Source organism: Callorhinchus milii, unplaced genomic scaffold, assembly GCF_018977255.1.
Source record: "Callorhinchus milii isolate IMCB2004 unplaced genomic scaffold, IMCB_Cmil_1.0 Scaffold4, whole genome shotgun sequence".
Taxonomy (NCBI): domain Eukaryota; kingdom Metazoa; phylum Chordata; class Chondrichthyes; order Chimaeriformes; family Callorhinchidae; genus Callorhinchus; species Callorhinchus milii.
In genome coordinates, this window is record NW_024704745.1 from 62035953 (window position 1) to 62057033 (window position 21081).

The following is a 21081-nucleotide window of genomic DNA, read 5'->3' on the forward strand; positions in this document are numbered from 1 at the left end:
CTAGGTTAGTGAGTCCAAAACGAGGCGTCCAAAACTAAGACAGCTAGCAGTAAACTACTGTCATCACCCCATTCTGAAAAAATCCTCCCTTGATCCATTCCTTCTCTCAATTTACTGTCCCATCTCCAACCTGCCTTTCCAAGGTACTGGAATGATTTGTTACTTCTCAGCTTCGCTCCTTCCTTTCCCAACACACCCCGCATGAACCCCTCCAATCCGGCTTCCATTCTGTCACATTACTGAGACTGCCGTGGTCAAAGTCACCAATGACATTCTCTCCATCTGTGACCAGGGTTTTCTCTGCCTCCTTGTTCTGCTTGATCTCTGCTTGTTTTAACACTGTCAACCACTTTATCATTCTTCACCTCCTCTCTTCTCAGCCGCATCTTAATGACTCTGCCCCAAGCTGGTTTCACTGTTACTTAACAAACTGTTTTCACTTTGTCTATTCCAATCACTTCTCCTCCTGCCCTTGCACAGTCACATGGAGTGTTCCTCGGGGCTTTATCCTTGGTCCTCTCCTCTTCATTATCTTTTTGCTCCCGCTCAGTGATGTCATCCACAGGCACACAGGTAACTTCCACATCTGATGATACCCAACCTTATCTACATGCCTCCACCCTAGATTCTAGGACCAGTGATGTTCTGCCTGTCAGACATCAAGTCCTGGATGAGAACTAACATTTTTTAGTTGAACATTGACAAGACAACCTCTCCTGCTTGGCTCCTATCAGCGCGTTCTTACCCTAGGTACTGACAGCATCAACCTGCATGGATGCACATTCCACCTGGTGGAACCAGTGCCGAACCTTGGTTTCTTGTTTGACTCCCAACTGTCCTTTAAATTCTCCATCCATGCTCTGATCTGCTCAGCTTTCCCCCACTTGAGAAACACTGCCCACCTCCACCATTACCCCACCATTGGGGAGGACAAGTTCCCCAGGACTATGGGGAGAGCGCGGGGGAATGGGATTGATTTTGGTAGCTCTTTTCGAGGAGCCGGCACTGACACGATGGGCCGAATGGCCTCCTTCTGTGCTGTGTAATTCTATGATTCTGTGATTCTTCCCTTGCAACCTGTGTCCATGTATTTATCACATCCAAGCTAGACTATACCAACATAACATAACATAATGTGTAGGAGCAGGAGTAGGCCATTCAGCCCTTCGAGCCTGCCCCACCATTCAATCATAGCTGATCTTCTAATCTAACTCCAGCTAATAACCTAACCCTGCCTTATCCCCATATCCCTTAATCCCTTTTGCAATAAGAAATCTATCTATCTCAGTCTTGAGTATGTTCAAGGACTGAGCGTCAATAGCCCTTTGGGGTAGTGAGTTCCATACATTCACCACCCTTTGAGTGAAGAAGTTCTTCCTCAACTCAGTGCAAAAGGGCTGGCCTCTGATTTTAAAGTTGTGACCCCTGGTTTTAGTTTCTCCAACCAGGGGAAACAATCTCCCACTAACTACTCTATCACGCCCTTTGATGATCTTATAGGTTTCTATCCCCTTCATCCCTGGTACTAACCTAGTAAATCTACGCTGCACCCCCTCCAAGGTAAGTACATCTTTCCTTAAATAAGAAGATCAAAACTGCACACAGTATTCCAGGTGTGGTCTCACCAGGGCCCTATACATTTTGCTCCTCAGTTCTTCCCACAGCAGTTGCAGATTATGCAGCCCATAATGTTAAAGAATGTTCTTTCCCATACCAGGCTCCGCGAGCCTATCATCCCATCCTTGCTCAGCTCCATTGGCTCCCCATCCTCCAGCAGATCAAGGTCCTCGGAGAACATCTTGAAGCTCTCCACATAAATTTGCTGTAAAGTGCAGTGACTGCCTATTTTGTAGACCCTTGTGCAGTTGCATGTGCTGAGTGACATAATTAATCCAGGGCCATGTAAAAACTACTCTAAATCAATAGATTGCTCTATTTATATAAAGCAATACAAATAAGCTTTGTCATAAGGCCAGAATAGGTGAATGTGGATTGATGTTGAGTTTGATAAGTTTGAAATCTAAACCAAGAGGGCGATGAAAGCAGATAATGCTATTTTAATTCAACCCATGCAGTTGTCACATTATCCAATTCTTTTGGTTTCAATTTGTGTATCCTCTGTCAAAATAATCAACTGTTGTAAGCATTAATATGCCCTATTAGTGCTAAGCAAATGAGTTTTAATTCAAACATTCTGTTCATTCAATTGAAATCAATCCAAGCTTATTGAACCCTGACCCAGAATAAATCTATTAAAATCACTTTCTAGTGTTGAAATGAATGGGGAAGTATATATACGTCAGCTATCAGAGATGGAAAAATATTTTTATTTGAAACTTGTTTGTGCTCTTCGGTTTACAGAGGGAGTAAAGTCAAAGCCCAACACATCACTAGCTCAACCTGGCTCATTTGATGGATCTCTGGCTTCTGGGTGAAACGTTTGTGGGTTCAAACCCCACATGATGGAGGGGGAAGGGTGACATTCCAGTGCAATGCTGCATTGTTACAGGGGTCTTCCATCTGCTTGGTCAACATCCCTTGGCACTATTTGAAAGAAAACTGGGTTTCTCCAAGTGCCCTGGTGAAAAATACCCCCCCAAAAAAAACAATTGGTCACTCCATGGCTGTTTATGGGACATTGCTGTGCGTACATTGGCTACTGCTTTCACCCACAATGTCACATCACTTTACAGTATAACTTGTGAAGCAATGTGGGATGTCTCAGCAATGTGATAAGTCGCTGTGTCAAATCCAAGGATTATTATATTTCAAAAGTATTCACAAACCGCTGTGTACTTTTATATACGTTGGTTGAGAGCAGGGTCAGGTTGTTGTCCCATAGTTAAATAACCTGTCAACATTCACCGTTAAGACACACAAGTGAACAATGATACCTGGAATTAGAAACTTTTAGGTTGTCAGTCAAGCTGTACACATTCGAAGGAAACAGAATAGAGTATAGTGGAGAAAATAGTTGGAAAATAAATCATGTTTCTTCTTATTTTGTGCCTGTATGAAATGTCCTGCTTTGCTGCCTACTTGATAGGAGCTGCCATGACTATGTGGGACCCTACAGTCCTAGTAGATTCCTTAGAGTTGGTTTCTCCAATCTTTACACTGACGCAGAAACATTTTGCATTTAGTATCTGCACCGACCAGAAAAAACAAACCACAAGGCTGCCCTAAAGAGCGATATTCAAGTGTCAGCGCCTGTGCTTGCTGTCACTCCAGCACTGTAACATAAAAACAGAATAAGAGGAAGCAGCTGGCTGGACTATCATTATGAGAGTAAATTGTGCTTTAAGGCTCATACAGGAACATTTCACTACACCTTTGACTACCTGACAAAACCAATATTGTATGATGATTATTAAACTTTCCTGCAAAGGTGACAGTAAAAAGTATATTTTGTTTATGGGCAAATCATAAGCTTTGCTGCCTGATTATGTCTGACTGACCCTCTAGATGCATGTTAGAAAATAAAGAACTAGATTGTTGAGCTACATCTGTTCAGTATTTAATGCCTCCTTTTACCAGCAGTTCAGCTTGATTTATACTTCCCGTTCCCAATCGTTCTTGCCAGGGGCTGAGGAGAGAGAGCTCTGTGCACACAATCCTTAGTGCATGCACAGAGCCTTGCTAACCGGTCTGGAAGCTGCTCACTTTTTAATGTTAGTAAGAGCTGGACTGTCACCAGCTTTTTATTAGCATTAAAAATGGTCCCTTAAAAGTTTTTGGGTGCTCCAGTCTTTAGAAGTCTGAATTGATTGAAGGTGCCTGCATTTATTGTACAGAGGTGCTATTTTGCTGCCAAAACCATCTCTTCAAGGTCATTTCTCCAAGCGGGCTGCAGCACGTATTGCTTTGCAATCGCACTTCAAAGACAAGAATTTTCTCCCCCCCTCCCTGCTTCCTCTCCTCCACCACAAAATTGTTCATGTTCTTAGACATAAGAGCATCATTTTGCCCACAAAATATACAGTCAATCCACTTTACAGTATATTCTGTGAAGCGATTTGAGACATCTTGAAAACGTGATAATGCATTATATCAAATGCAAGGATTATTATTATTATTGTCATAAATTTAAAATTGTTAGGAATTTTCAAAAGTGAAGCCGTGGTATGGTGTGTAAACACTGGCTTAGACTAGTTGTGGCAAATGGCATGTTTTCATGCTGTAATTTGGAAACAAAATCCTAAATTCAATCTTAATAAAAAATCATAGAATTATACAGCACAGAAGGAGGCCATTCAGCCCATCGTGTCCATGCCGGTTCTTTGAAAAGACCTATCCAATTGAATCCCATTCCCCCACTCTCTCCCCATAACCCTGCAAACTTGTTCTCCCCAAATAATTATCCACTTCTCTCTTAAAAGTTGTTATCGAATCGGCTTCCACCCTCCTTTCAGGCAATGCATTCCAGATCCGAAAAAATTCTCCTCACCTCCCCTCTGTTTCTTTTAACAACTATTTTAAATTGGTGTCCTTGGGTTACGACCCACCCACCAGTGGAAATAGTTTCTCTTTGTTCACCCTACCCAAACCCTCATAATTTTAAAAACTTCTCTTAAGGATTATTCTGTGGAGTCCTGTAGCTCAGTGGTTAGAGCACTCACCTCGTAAGCGAGAGATCTGGGTTCGATTCCTGGCAGGGTGAAATGTTGGGCAAATTTCCTTACTCCACACGCCTCTGTTTACTAAGCAGTAAGTAGGAACCCAGTTGTTAATCAATTGTGGATCGCTTTTCTGGGGGTAATAATTCCTTCAAAAAAAATTGGTAACTTCAATCACAGCTGTTTGTGGGACACTGCGGTGTTGGCTTCTACGTTTCACCCACAAAATATACAATCAATTCACTTTGCAGTATATTCTGTGAAGCTCTTAATGTCATCTCAAAGAAGTGATAAGGCGCTATATCAAAAGTAAGGATTATTATTATTAAGTCTCCTCTTAACCTTCTCTGCTCCAAGGAGAATAATCCTAGCTTCTCTAGCCTCTCCTCATAACTGAAGTCCCTCAATCCTAGTAAATCTCCTTTGCACTCTTTCAATGCCTTGACATCCTTCCTAAAGTGTGGTGCCCAGAACTGAACACAGTGCTCTAGCTGAGACCTAACCGGTGTTTTATAAAGGTTCATCATAACTTCCTGACTTGTATTTTTGCTGCTATTTATAGCGTGGGCTTCTATTTTGTTTACAAGTCCCTTATGTGGCACTTTATCAAATGCCTTTTGAAAATCCATATAAACTACTTCAACTGCACTACCTTCATCCACCCTCTCCATGACACATCTCTTCCCAAACCGTCTCCTACTCACGCAAATCACCTTGGTACACCAGCCACCTCCGCTCCCTTAAAGCCCAGGCACGTTCCACTGAGTGCACGTGGCTTAAATCAAACCTAACTGTCCACTGGAAGATTTGGCTTGACCATGTCAAATCCTACCACTCCGCCCTCAACTCCACTAAATAGTTGTTCTACTCCAAGACAATCTTGGAGGATAAAGACAACCCCAGGCTCCTCTTCTCCATCACAAACCGACTCGTCCGCCCACCCTCTCACACCTCACCCATTCTCACCTCAAATGCCAACTGTGAGGCATTGCTGGACTTCCTCAAATCCAAAGTCGAGGGAATCCACTCAGCTGCCTCTGCCCCTGCAACTACTGCTAACCCCTCCCCATCTCTCCCTCCCACTCCAGCCCCTACCCATCCCTCCACACCTCTGAACCTGTCTCTCCCTCCTCTCTCATCACCACCATAACCCGTATGAAACCCACCACCTGCTCCCTCAACCCCATCCCTACCCCCTTCCTTACCTCCCAGCTCTACCTCCTTGCCCCTTTACTCACTGACATCATTAACCTCTCCGTATCCTCTGGTACCGTTCCCACCCCTTTAAAAAACACTGTATTCACTCCAATCCTCAAAAAACCCTCCCTGGACCCTTCTCTACTCCCTAACTACCACCCCATCTCCAACCTAACCTCCCCTTTCTCTCGTGCCACTCCCTTCTCAAACCCCTCCAATCGGACTTCCGTCCCGCCCACAGCACACAAACCACCCTGATCAAAATGACAAATGATATTCTGTCCATCTGCAACCAGGGCTCCCTCTGCCTTCTCATCCTCCTTGACCTCTCTGCTGCTTTTGACACTGTCAACATTCTATCCTCATCCAACGCCTCTCCTCTCACCTCAACCTCCACGCGCTGTACCTCTCACATCTGTACTTCATCTCCTCAGATGGCTTCTCCTCTAGCCCCTAGACCATATTGTGTGGCATTCCTCAAGGTACTGTCCTTGGTTCCCTCCTCTTCAACATCTATATGCTTCCTCTTGGTGACATTATCCGCAGACATGTGGTCAACTTTCACATGTATGCGGATGACACCCAACTCTACCTCTCTGCCTCAACCCTTGACTCCAGGATCACGGCACTGTCAGACATCAAGTCCTGGATGAGAGCTAACTTTCTTCAGTTGAACGTGACCAAGACCGAGGCTCTCCTGATTGGCTCCCGTCAGTGCCTCCTCACCTCAGGCGCTGAAAGCATCACCATCCATGGTTGTACATTCCACCTTGCTAAGCCAGTCCGGAACCTTGGCGTCTTGTTTGATCTTCAACTATCCTTTCTACCCCACATCTGCGCCTTGACCCGCTCTACCTTCCCCCAATTCCGCAACGTTGCCTGGCTCCGACACTGTCTCACACCGCCGAAACCTTCATACACACTTCATTACGAGGCTCGACTATGCAAACTCACTGCTTGTCGACCTTCCCAACTCCTCCCTCCACAGGATGCAGATCATCCAGAACTCTACAGCTCGTGTCCTCTCCCACACTGGGCTCCGCAACCCTATCACCCCCATCCTTGCCCAACTCCACTGGCTTCCCATCACACAGAGGATACAGTTCAGGATCCTGGTCCTCACCTTCAAAGCCCTCCAGAGTCTTGTTTCTCCCTACCTCTCCAACCTCCTAACCCCCTACCACCCTGTTTGTTCCCTGTGCTCAGTGGGCTCCGGCTTGCTTCACATCCCCCGCCTTGCTCGCCCCACTATCGGAGGGCTGGCCTTCCGCCACTCTGCACCCACCCTCTGGAACTTCATCCCGCAGTCTCTCCATCTCGGCCCCTCCATCGCCACCTTCAATACCCACCTCAAGACCCTCCTCTTCGACCGTTCTTTCAATCTCCCTGCTTCCACCCCGCCCTCTCCCCTCCCCCGACCCTCAGCTTGGGTCTGTAACTCTGTCTGTCAAGCGCCTTGCGATGTCCTCCCGACGTGAAAGACGCTATACAAATAATTTTGTTGTTGTTTGTTGTGCATCCACCCTTTCCATTCCTTCATCAGAATGTGCAAGTTATGCAACTACAACAAATTTACATTTTAACACACGACGTTCCACATTGGGAAGTCATCCCAAGCTGTTGGACAATCCAGGGTATGCATCAAGCTGGGGGTGGGAGCAGTGTGAGGTAGTGGGGCCTGAGGGGGATTGGAAAGATGACCGAAGGAGCGGTCAAAGAGAAAAGTAGGAACCAAGGGAAAGGGTGAATTGTAGACTCCCGGATGGAATTAAATGAAAAGGGCAGCTGAAAAAATCTGCAGATATTATGCAGCACCAAAAAATAAAATTGTGTTCTAAATTAGTCCTTGCGCAGAATTTTGGAAAACAGTCTTAAATTAAATTAAGTCTAATTTTTAAGTGTTTGCCAAAATTCCACACAACCTTGAATTTTAGGCCAATGGTCTTTAAGCCTAAGAAATGTCAGGCCATCAATTTATTTTCCCTTCTGCTATGATAGAGTTCCAATAGTGATGGACACCTTCCAGTTCCAAAGTCAAGTGGGGGTTATTTATGTGTGAGCTTCAACAGTGTGTTGGCATGTTATTAAACCAAGGAGGACATGGTTCACAGCTTAGCCAGTTTCTCTCGTCACTCAGACATTCACATTCCTGCAATGGTCTCTGGATAATGATCAAGAATTGGATCCCTCACGGATTTTCCCCAGGACTATTGTAACACTTGAACTGCTGACCATTTTCAGATAATAATAATAATAACAATCCTTGCATTTGATACCATATCGTCGAGATGTCCCAAAGAGCTTCACAGGATATACTGTAAAATGGATTGACTGTGTTTTATGGGAGAAACGCAGCCAATTGTGCACAGCAATGTCCCACAAACAGTCATGAGCTCAGACCAGGATTTGAACCCATGACTTTCAGGTCTACGTAGATGAGTTCTCACCTAGTTATACATTTACACATTGGGCATTGAAAGAACCTAAAATCAGAATTTATCCTGTTTTTCATAGGAAAACAGGAGGCCATTCAGCCCATCGAGCTTGTTCCATCAGTAATTAGTGCTTGCAGATCTTTTAATTCTAAAGCCCTATCCTTTCATCATAATAATAATAATTTGGTCACTCATTCTATGAGTGTTTGTGGGACACTGCTATGCACAATTGACAGCCGCGTTTCACCCACAAAACACAGAGTCACTTTACAGTATATTCTGTAAAGCGCTTTGAGAGATCTAAATGACGTGATAAGGTGCTATATCAAATGCAAAGATTATTATTATTTATTATTATCATACCCCTTAATGGTAATAGGGAAAGAAAGGGGATTGGGATTAAGCGCTATTAGACACTATCCCATATGAAGGGCTCTATTTTGATGCAAGTTGTTGTAGTTAATATTTCTATGAGCCTCAAATGCTCTGGGATGCTACCCCACGTGAAGGGCATTATATAAATGAAAGTTCTTGTTGTTGACCTAAGATATGCCTATCTTTTACTCATCCAGATTGATTTGTAAAAAAAACACAATAAAATGAGTGCATCAGAAGAAGTGTGTGTAGCTTGGCTCAGTTGGTGGCACTCTCCCCTCTGAATCAGATGGATGTAGGTTTAAGCTATATATCAAGGCTAAGCTGACTCTCCAATGAAATCTGCATTGTTGGAAATACTGTCCTTCAGATCAGGTTAAATACAGTTCCTGCCTGTTTAGGGGAACGTTAAAGATCCCATAGCACTATTTGAAAAAAGAAACGAGTTTCTCCTGGCCAACAATCCTTTAAATAAAACTTTGTAATTTACTCATGGCTGTTTATGGGATACTGCACAAAATTGGCCACTGTATTTGCCTACAAAATACAGTCACCACACTTTACAGTGTATGCACTTTGAGATGTCCTCTTGTCATGAAAGATGCTGTATCAAGTGCGAAGATTATTATTAATTTAGTGATCGGGACATCAGAAGAAATGAATGATGCTCAGGTATTTGAGGGAGGCTCCAGGAACACTTTTTCGTCTCGTATACTGACCACACCTTGTAACCTCGATGCAAAACCTTAGTGTCTTGTTCAACCCCCAACTATCCTTCAAGCTTTACATTGGGCTCTGCTTTCCCTCACCTCTGCAATATTGCTCACCTTTCCATTTCCTCTGCCCTAGAAAGCTGAGACCCTCCTCCAAACCTTCAGCATTTGCCAGTTTGATTACTTTAATGCCTTGCTTGCCAGACTCCTCAGCTCATCCCTAAATATACAACTCTGAAGTTGGGTCCTCTCCCACGCTAAGCTTTGTGGGCCTATCCACCATCTTTGCTCAGCTCCATTAGCTCCCCAAATCCAGCAGATTGAATTCAAACTTGTCCTCACATTCAAATACCTCCATGTCTCACCTCAACCCACCCTAATTCTGTGAGCTCCTCAACCCCACTGCTCCACTCACTGAACACTGGCCTGCTTCACATCCCCAACCAGCTACACCCAATAATGAATAACTAAATAATAATAATTTGGTCCCTCAAGCCACAACTGTTTGTGGAACACTGCTGTGCACAATTTCCTGCTGCATTTCGCTCACAAAATATGCAGCCATTTCCTTTTACAGGATATTCTGTAAAGCGCTTTGAGACATCTTGAAGACATGATAAGGCATTATTTCAAATGCAAGGATTATTATTATGATCAGTGGACCATTCTGGCTTGCTCTTTGAAACTCCAGTCACCTTTCTCTTCCCTTCCCTTCTCAGCTAATCTTTCCCCCCTCTCCCCACCCCACACCCCTCCCACCCCCATTTGGGCTTCAAGTCATTTGTGTAAAGCAATTTGAAAGATGCTCCTGATTTGAAAGTTGCTGTTTTTCAACACAATCTATGGAAAACCCCAGTTGGAGACATCATTAATTGTTACTAATCAAAATCCTACAAAATCCTGGAGGAATGAGACGTAATTTCCTTTGTTGCTGTGGTTAGTTATTGATCTCTGCTCAATAAGGCAAAACTAGGCATCTCTCCTCAAAGCATGGGAGATGTCTTTGGACTCACACACATCATAGTAACAAGTTCAGAGTTAGCAGAAACTCAGAAGTAAATTTATCTTCCCTATTATCCAGAGCTTGTATGATGTGCAGCAAACCCTTCTTATCTCCAATCCAGACCTAGTGTTAGGCCAAAAAAAACAGTGACACAAATGCAGGAGTATATTCACAAGTACATTTAAAGCAAATTCTGCCATGTTGGTTAAAGAAAATGGTTGCAACATCATAAGGACAGGAATAAATTGTATTACAATAAATGACCCATCCCAGTGTAAGATTTCACTGTGGTCATTCTTTTGTCTTTAATTATTAACATTTGCTAAATATAAATAAGATCTGAAAATGTTCCATTACTATAAAGTTACAATGCCCATGAGAATTACTGCGAGCTATTCTATTCTATGTGAAATATTATACAAGGGCAACCTGCTGATTTTGTAGTTCAAAAAAACTGCAATCTTCATTTATTCTGTTATTCCTAAATATGCACTTTATTCTCCTCATTTGGTTCAGGAATATAGTTTTTTGTTTGGCAGATCTGAGTGCTTTAGGTGCCAATCAATTCAACGTCACATTTGTCCCCAATATCAGCATCCTTCTTCCGCGCAGAGGTATGGATGCCAACTCTGAACAATACAAATCCTTATGAAACATGTAACACTGTATGGCATAGGGAATCTGTACAATTCTCAATGCTTATTCACTTGTTTATACACTGCACAATGAAGCTAAGTCCATTTGCTGACATTGAAGGTCGGTATTTGACCTCAAGGGAGACAAGGACTTCGGTTTAATTTCAGACTGCTTGCAGATAAATGTTTTCTTTCGTAGCAAAATATTTTCCAACTTTACAGACCATAGTGTATGTACTCCTGTGTGTAAAAGACGTTTCGTAGTGTCTTTCAAAATGTAACACTTCTGCCCAATATCATAGACACAGCTGACAGTTTATGGCATTTGAATGCTGCACGTTATAAACTAGAATTAATGTAGGAAATTGCAGTTTCCCTGAACTAGATGTTTTTCTGAAGTTTTGAAGTCATTGTACTTTGATGTTGAAAAGGTGTCATAATGAAGTTACTCTCAAATATAAGAAGCTGTCTGTTTATTGCAATATTTACCCTAATACAGTATATAAACATAAATGCATGAAGTCATTTTTAATCAAAATAAACATTTAATTCTTCAGCTCATTGTCTTCTGTTTTGGTCTATTCTTGTTTTCTCCTATTTTCTTTCAATCTTTAAACTTTTACATTGTTTCACTCTAATCTAACAATCTGCCTGCCCCACTCCTTTTCACTTTTAAAATGAAACTCTAAAACCTAATCCTTGACTTGTTCCTTCTATTTTCTGTTTTTTATCTCCCTTTGGGGAGCTGGGAGGATTTTGGAAACAAATTAGGTTTTGATTGCTTGAAAACTGTCTCCAAAGGCCCATAACTAAGTCCATTAAAAAAAAGGAGCCTGAATATTGACAGTTCGCATCAAAGATTAGGTCAATCTCTGACACAGAAAACATATCAAAATGGGACGGATCAGTAAACTTGTCCACAGTGTTAAGAGTTGAGGGAGCATTAGGAATCCTAACATATTTCTGTGTTCACAGTAGTATTTAATGAAAAATCTAAGTCACAATCCTACAATGGACATTAAAGGGTTAAACATTATTGTAGTCAGTGTCAGAATTAAAATAAGGTTACTTTTAACACATAACCGGCAAGCAAAAATTTCCAATTATTTTATGTATCTAACACAATATTTCATAGTAAATTCTGCTTGTATAAATGTTACGATTCTGTTCTTTTGCACTCTGTATTGTTTCAGTATGTGGGTGGGAATTAATTGGAAGCCTGACCTGGTTAATCGTACAATGTATGCAATTGCTTTGTTTTCTATAGGTGACAACTGAACTTGATGGTAAATGCACCAATACCTTCAAAGGTACTTCGAGTGCCGCTCCAATGGCAGCTGCTGTTATTGCATTGGTCCTTCAGGCCAAGTAAGTATAACACATGTAAATTGTTCTGGAATTTAAATACTGTATAAATAACAATTTATTTAGAAAGGTTTGAGAAAATTCTGATGAAAGGACCTTGGAACATGCTCTTAGTCATTCACACTTGGAAGTTTTCCTTTTCTCGGCCTGGAACAGGTTGTGTAAAAGGTGGTTAAAGCCATGACACTGGACTCATTTAAAAAGCAACATGATGCTGTGATGGAAGGATGGCAGGCTAGGTATCCTAGAGGGATGAGATCAGGTGGGCCGAAGGATCTTATTCATCTAAACCAATTTTGGAATCTTGTAATGAAGTAAGGGCTGCATGGTGTACTATACCAGTGTTAACATAATAACATAATAGAGTTAACCTACCTGCCTTGATGCTGATTGGTACGTTTGATTTCTTGCCAGAGCTGCAATAGTCCTTATTCTGGATTTAATTCATCATTACATTGTCAAGAAAGATCCAGCAGCTTCTGGATTGACTTGAGGTGTTACCTTCAGGATGTTGCTGAATGCTGTCCCGTATCCCGATCACTAATTTCAGAGCAAGTGATCAATTTGTACAGTCCATTAACATTGGGAGTTCTCATTAAGTTCTGGACGCTTCGAAAGGTGGATCTGTGAAAATCGTGATAAATCTTTCTATTCAAACAAGTACTGTTCAGAAAAAGAAGTTTTGATTTAGCATAAATATATATATATTTATATATTAAACGTTTAGGCACTTAATTGGACTGTTACGGATTTGTTATCCCCCAGTCAGTGGTGCTGCAAGATTCCACAATCACATGTTAACCAGTTGTGAAAATTGTTTTCCAGACCATAAGAGTAAAAAAGCCACTTGCAAACAAACCAGTTGAACAGTAGTCCATAAATATGGCAGTGATTGAGACATGAGTCAGTGTTCAGAGACCACCAGTCCATAATACCCCCCCATTCAAGTCAGTCCAGAAGTCTGTGTTAAATTGACTGATTTTAACTACATCCAGGCAGGGCGAAACCTTGGGCAAGTTTCCTTACTCCACACGCCTAATAATAATCCCTCCAAAACCAAAAACAATAATTAAATTGGTCATTTTCAATCTACGACTGTTTGTGGGACATTGCTGTGCGCAATTGGCTGCCGCGTTCGCCCACAAATATACAGTCAATTCACTTTACAGTGTGTTCTGTGAAGCGCTTTGGGACGTCCTCCTGACGTGAAAAGCGCTATATCAAATGCAAGGATTATTATTATTATTATTATTATTACAGTAGGAATAAGACACTACAATTTGCCTCATTGCCCCTGGGCTAGAGAGACAAAAAAGAACCACATTTCATGCTCCACTGATCGCCATTCAGGGACCCCTGCTAGACAGTGTGCTGTGGTGAGTAAGGACAGAGTTGGGCTCTTCTGTGATGCTTTTCCAACAGTCAAGTAGTCTGCCAACACTCACTGTCTGGTCATTTGGGCAAGGAAACAGAGAGCAGTTGGCATCTATGGAAAATTATTCCAACATGTCACAATGCCTTCAGGAGAGGAAGGAAGAGTATCGGAGATAACAAAAAGGGGTATACACGTTGCCAAGTTGCTAATGCCAAATATTATGATCAACTCATATAGTTAGTGGAGTCATGCAGCTCAGTGTTAAAGCACTCGCCTCACAAATGAGAGACCTGGGTTCGATTCCCAGCAGGGCGAAACACTGGATAAGTTTCCTTACTCCACATGCCTCTGTTTACCTAGCAGTAAGTAGGAACCCAGTTGTTAGTCAATTGGCAGATGGCTTTTCTGGGGTTAACAATTCCTTTTAAAAAAAATAATAATTTGGTCACTCAATCCACGACTGTTTATGGGACACTGTTGTGCGCAATTGGTTGCCGCGTTCGCCCACAAATATACAGTCAATTCACTTTACAGTGTGTTCTGTGAAGCTCTTTGGGATGTCCTCCCGACGTGAAAAGCGCTATATCAAATGCAAGGATTATTATTATTATTATTATATCAAATGCAAGGATTATTATTATTATTAACAGCTACTAATTTCAATGAACACTTATGTTTACACATAGTTTACACATGGTTTACACATAGTTTACAGATGGATTACACAACCAGCTAAGGAGAGTAACTGAAAACTTCAAGAAGAAAGAACTTGTATTTTTAAAGCATCTTATTATGAAGTCTTCAAGGATGAGATAGCTCGGGGACAGAATAAATACATTCCCACAAAAAGGAAAAGTAGGCCATCCAAACCTCCCTGGATGAAGAAGGTAATTGTGTCTAGAATGAAGCAGAAAAAGGAGGCGTATGAGAATTGTCAAGCCCAAGATACAGAAGACAACCAAATAGAATATAGGAAGTACAGAAGAGAACTGAAAAAGGAAATAAGAGGGGCAAAAAGATTACACGAAAAAAGGTTAGAGGGTTACATTAAAGGGAATCCTAAAATATTTTACAAACATATCAAGAAAAAAAGGTAAGTCAAAGTTAGGGTGTGGCCAATTAAGGACCAAGAGGGAAATCTTATTGTGGAGGCAGAGGGCATGGCTGATGTACTGAATGAGTACCTTGCATCTGTCTTCACAAAATGCAGCAGTATCGGAGAAGAGGGTAGAGGAAATGAATAGGATGAAGTATAAACAGAGAGGAAGTATTGAAAAGGTTGACTGGGCTCAAGGTAGATAAATCGCCCGATCCGGATGGGATGCAGCCTAGGTTACTATGGGAGGCACGGGTACAAATAGCGGAGGCTTTGGCTACAATTTTTCAATCTTCGTTGGACACAGGGATGATGCCAGAGGACTGGAGAGTGGCTAATGTTACTCCCCTGTACAAAAAGGAGCAGAAGGACAAACCTGGGAACTACAGGCCAGTCAGCCTAACATCAATAGTAGGGAAACTCCTGGAGACTATAATCCGGGACAGAATAAATCTTCACTTAGAAGAATATGGGTTAATTAAGGACAGCCAGCATGGATTTGTTAAATGCAAATCTTGTCTAACAAATCTAATAGAATTTTTTGATGAGGTAACGGAGAGGGTGGATGTAGGTAGTGCAGTTGATGTAGTTTATATGGACTTTCAAAAGGCATTTGACAAAGTGCCACAGAATAAATCTTTTGTAAGAAAAATAGAAGCCCATGGTATAAAAGGGACGGTGACAGCATGGATCCAGAACTGGCTGGGAGACAGAAAGCAGAGAGTTGTGGTGAACGGTTGCTTTTCTGACTGGAGGGAAGTGTACAGTGGCGTCCCCCAGGGATCGGTATTGGGACCACTGCTTTTCTTAATATATATAAATGATCTGGACTTGGGTATAGCAAGTACCATTTCCAAGTTTGCGGACGACACAAAATTAGGTAGGGTGGTAAACAGTGAGAAGGATAGTAGCCAACTCCAGGAAGACATAGACAGAATGGTAAAGTGGGCAGACACATGGCAGATGAATTTCAATGTGGAGAAATGCGAGGTAATGCATTTTGAAGGAAAGAATGAGGGGAGGCAATATAAGCTAGATAATACAATCTTAAGGGGGTGAAGGAACAGAGTGATCTGGGGGTTCATGTAAATGAATCCTTGAAGGTGGCAGGTCAGGTAGATAAAGCTGTAAAAAGAGCATATGGGATACTAGGCTTTATAAATAGGGGCATAGAGTACAAGAGTCAGGAGGTTATGAGTAACCTATATAAAACACTGGTTAGGCCTCAGTTAGAATACTGCGTCCAATTCTGGGCACCACACTATAGAAAGGATGTTAAGGCATTGGAAAGGGTGCAGAGGAGATTTACAAGGATGGTATCCTGAATGAGGGACCTTGATTATGAGGAAAGGCTAGAGAGACTAGAATTATTCTTATTGGAGCAGAGAAGGTTACGAGGAGACCTTATCGAGGTTTTCAAAATCATGAAGGGATTTGGTAGGTCAGAAAGGAAATAAATGTTTCCACTGGTGGGTGTGTTGGTCACTCGAGGTCACAGATTTAAAATAGTTTCTAAAAGAAGCAGAGGGGAGGTGAGAAGAAATGTTTTCAAGCAGCGAGTTGTTCGGAGATGGAATGCATTGCCTGAAAGGGTGATGGAGGCCGATTCGATAACAACTTTTAAAAACGCGGTGGACGGGTATTTGAGGAGAATGGGTTTGCAGGGTTTTGGGGAAAGGGCTGGGGAGTGGGATTGACATTACATTGCTCTTTTCAAAGACCTGGCACAGACCCGATGGGCCAAATGGCCTCTTTTTGTGCTGTACGATTCTATGATTATCACATCTCAAAGCACTTAAAAGTAATTCCTGTCAAATGCATTACTTTCGTAGGCAAATGGAGCATCCATTTTGCATACATCAAGCTTTTTTAAATACAGTACCTTGAAATGAGTGACCAATGTATCTGGAGGACTGTAGGCCAGGACACCAGGAGAAACTCTCTTTTCAAAGGATGTTTATGTCCATCTAAGAACAGACAGATCAGTTTTAATGATTCATCTGAAGGATGATGCCTCTGATATTGTAATCCTAATCCAAGCACATCTTGGAATTTGGAATATGAACTCAATGCTCAACATAAGGTTGAACACAAAAGCTTTTGACTCAGAGGCAAATGTTCTACCAACTAAGTCAAGTTGAATCTGAAAGGATGGTTCAGTTGTTCAGGTTGGAATACTTTGATGAAATGCAATCGGACCAAGTGATTTTACACCTAACTCTTATATGTATCTTCCCAACTATTGGGAGAGTGGGAGGGAGGATTGGTCTCTAGTTGTAATAAATCTATCAGCATTGACTGTGTGCTCTTATAAATGGCAAAATCTCATCATCAGTACTTAGACTAAGAAACAACAACAAAATTACTTAATTGAAGTTTGAAAGAAGGTTCTTCAGTCCATCTGATCTTAATTCAACCGAGCCTTGCATGTCCCAAGGTTTGGGGTTTGGGGGGGGGCAGGCGGATATGCTGGGACTTGATAATTATCACATTGACAAAGAATACGGTCAAAAATAGTCAATAATTATTGAGAGTAATAGAAAGGTGGTCTGATGGTTACCTGAAGGTTGAATTGAGATCAAATGAACTGAAGGACCTTCTTTCAAACTTCTTTTGTGATCTTGTGAACCTTTCTTCCTCCCAATTTCAGCTCAGATTTGACTTCTGTCAACAGGAGTAGACTTGATGGGTCTCTGAACCTTTTCTTTGCGTATGTTTTTCGTTACCAATTGTGGATCGACTGCTATTGCTGCAGCAGGGTGCCTGAAGGCATGGTCACCATTGGTCTCATGGAGGGGTCAGAGGATGCACAGCAGGCCAATAATAAGTTATTCTGCATGATATGTTGCTAATTGGATACTTCCTTGTCTCATGAATATATTTGTACCATAGACTAAGACACGCAAATGATCGTACTGCAAAGCATAAGCATCAGGATAGGGCTGACGCGAGCACAGTCTTACTTTCCACTGTCACTTTCTGGATTTCACCTGTAGAGTTTGGTGAATCAAGAAGTCATTTATAAAAAGAAGATTTTATGGAGGTTAGGAACATTATTCACTTACAGCCAGGTGGACGACTGCTTTAACCAGCTGTAAAACATTATTGTGAATGCTTTGGGACTTCATAAACAGGATTTTGGAGATTCTGTGGTCAGTGACCTGACATAACCTTACCAACTCCCTTTGAAGGCATTGAACTCTGTTAAGATGGCTCAAGGCATTCCCTGAGCCAGAAGATTCTGACTCGCATGCTTCCACAAACCCCAAATTAAACATTGCCCTTTGGATGGGAGCCTACTGGAACGATTCCCACAGGGAATCATGTGGGATATATACAGAATAGGGACACAATATTGAGCAGCATAGTTGAAGGTCAATTAATTTGCACTTAGTTTCCTTAATTTTTTTCCTGAATTCATACTGTTTCTATGCAATGAAAATTTATGATAACTTTTTGGTTTGATTTTATATAGGTTATATTAATATATATACACATGATACCAGAGTGTCGTAATTGAGTTGATATCAATAAGACCTGTTGATAAAGAAACCTTGCCTTGGGTCACATTGGTAAAAGTTATTCTATCAACTAAAGACACTGCTTGGGACATTTCTCTGTGCAAATTGGCTACCTCATTCGCCTACAAGATACAGTCAATACATTTTGCAGTAAATACTTTGAAAAGCTTTGAGACGTTCTCACAAGTTGAAAGATACGGTATCAAATGTAAAGATAATGAAATAAGTCACATTCAATTACGATTGCACAAATGTTTCTAACTTGGTCATGATTTCAGCGCTTTGGGATGACCTCCCGATGTGAAAGGTGCTCTATAAATGTAATTTTGTTGTTGTTGTTATTTCTGGTACAGGGGCTTGGAGTTGGAATACAGGGGCTTCTAGCTGATCCATTGCTAGAGCATCAATTTGTTCTCCATTGATATCAGTGCTGATGTCCATCAGAATTCCTAATTGATTAATTGCATTGAATTGTATGGATAAACCACCTAGCCTTAGCTGGCATTTGGACACAAGAAGCAATCATGAGTTCAAACCAATGTGTTCAAACTATTAGACATGGTCACCCAAATCCTAACTTTGCAGAATGTTCCAAAGCTCAAATAAATGAGGAAAATACATCTCGACCTGAATAGTCAAATCACCAGTCAAGGACTGAAGGTTTGTAATCACTATAGCAAAACAAGTTTTCATTATAGAGGGAATAAGAATATATATGAGGGTATCATTTATTCATCTCATAGGTGGCATTTTTGAGGATGTCTCTTATAAGACTGCAAATCATTTCTAAAGATTTGCCTATACGTGTAAACTGGAGAGATTTCTCAGATGTTTCAGCTCCATTCTTCCAAATAAGACACAATGCAGTTAGAATCATAGAATATTACAGCACAGAAGGAGGCCATTCGTCCCATCGTGCCTGTGCCGGCTCTTTGGAAGAGCTATCCAATCAGTCTACTCCCACGCTCTTTCCCCATACCCATACAGTTCCAGTCATTGTTGAAGAGTTCACCACAAGTCTTCACATTCTTACACTTTCCTTTAAGTTCCTGTAAGATTTCAGATAAAGTGGTTAGAAAACTAATTTATTTCTTAGACTTTATTAGGAGGGGTGTTTGATGCCTTAAGCAGCAGGTCATGTAAAAAACAGGATAGTGGAAATTGTACTATGGGCTCTTAATGATCCAGCTTACTTATTTCCATGTTTTCCTTTCTCTATATAAAATGTAATGTATGTATAACATATAATATAGTAACAGTAATCCTTGCATTTGATTTAACACCTTATCACATCAGTGAGATGTCTCAAAGTGCTTCACAGGATTTGCTGTTAAGTGTAGTGCCTGTATATTTTGTGGGCGAAAAGAGCAGCCAAGTTGCGCCTGGAACTGTCCCACAAACAGCCATGCAGTGAATGATCAGTTTTATCTGGCAGATTGTTGACCAGGACACTGGGAGAGGCTCCCTTCTCTTTTCAAATATAACATCTTTAATTCTGTTTAATGTCTTATCCAAAAGATGATACCTCCAACAATGTAGTGCTCTCCCAGCACTGCACTGAAGCATCAGCTTAAACTGTGTGTTCAAAATCCCGATTTGAGGTTTCAGCCCACAACCTTCTGACTCAAAGGCAAGAGTGCTACCAACTGAGCCAGCATGACAAAGCGGAATACATACATATGTATCATAAATGTAAGATAGGGAAATACATAAACTTTCATGTTGAAATAACTTGCTTTGAAATCATAATTTTTGGATTAGGAACATCTCAATGTGAAACATTCCACTGATACGTTCGGACCTATTATCTGTAATGAATAAGATTCACCATAAATTCTTAAACTACGAGCAAGTTATGTTACTACGGATTGACCAGTTAGAACCATAGAAATTTACAGTGTAGAAAGTAGCCATTCACCTATTGTGTCTGTGCTGGCTTTTTTAAAGAACAATCCATTCAGTCCCATTTACCTGCTCTTTTCTTATAACTCTGTATTTCACTCCTCTTTTAGATATCTATCTAATTCCCTTTTGAAAGCTGTTATGGATTCTGCCACAGCTACTTCTCCAGGCCTTACATTCTATACCCTAACCACTCTGTGTGTGAATAAAATTCTCCCAGCTCCCCGTTTATCCATTTGCTACTTGTTATTCTGTTCATTTTCAGTTCACATGCAGATTCTTTTTATTTTCTTTTTCCCATCCTCCTTTTTTTAATATATTTTAAACTTTTTTTTAACAACTGTTGCTAACTTTAAACATTTCATTTTACCTTTTGGTGTATTTCTTCATCTTCTAATGATCTCCTTTGAAAGAAGGGAACAAGGTTTTTGCAAAAAAAATAGTTTTACATTGGTTGAAAGAAGCCTTCATAAAATAGAACTGTGTCAAAATATGACCAAATCTGCCTCTGGTGTGCTTTCTAGATCTAAAGTAGGAAGAACAAGCAAATAAACTCAGTGATGGCCCAGACACCTGACAGTGCCCTTCTGGTGAACTAATCAATGGCACTTCAATAGCTAATGGTCTTAACATCCTGAAAACGGATGCATTTTCAATTAAAATACAAAGTAATAGTTTCTCCAAATACAGGATCATGATGCATTTTGGTTAAAGGCAGATAGCAAATCACCCACGGCACAGCTGCCAGGATAAGAGAATTCTGTGAAACTTCTTTAACCGACTTTTCAGACTGACTTCAACAAGCCTCCTTACATTGGTTTTAACTCTAAATAATCCATTTCATGATG

At 41.2% G+C, this 21081-nt stretch overlaps 1 protein-coding gene and 1 non-coding gene across 2 annotated transcripts in view; both read left to right on the forward strand.

Moving 5' to 3' along the window:
• The window catches only part of LOC103173148 (PC3-like endoprotease variant B), a 200654-nt gene that overhangs the window by 57257 nt on the left and 122316 nt on the right, over nt 1-21081 (forward strand). The window contains exon 7 of the mRNA XM_042334413.1: nt 12242-12342. Coding sequence (XP_042190347.1) covers nt 12242-12342 — 101 coding nt within the window. The remainder of the gene's footprint in view (nt 1-12241; nt 12343-21081) is intronic.
• trnat-cgu lies at nt 4589-4660 on the forward strand. The gene has a single exon. It is a non-coding gene; the product is annotated as a tRNA-Thr (tRNA).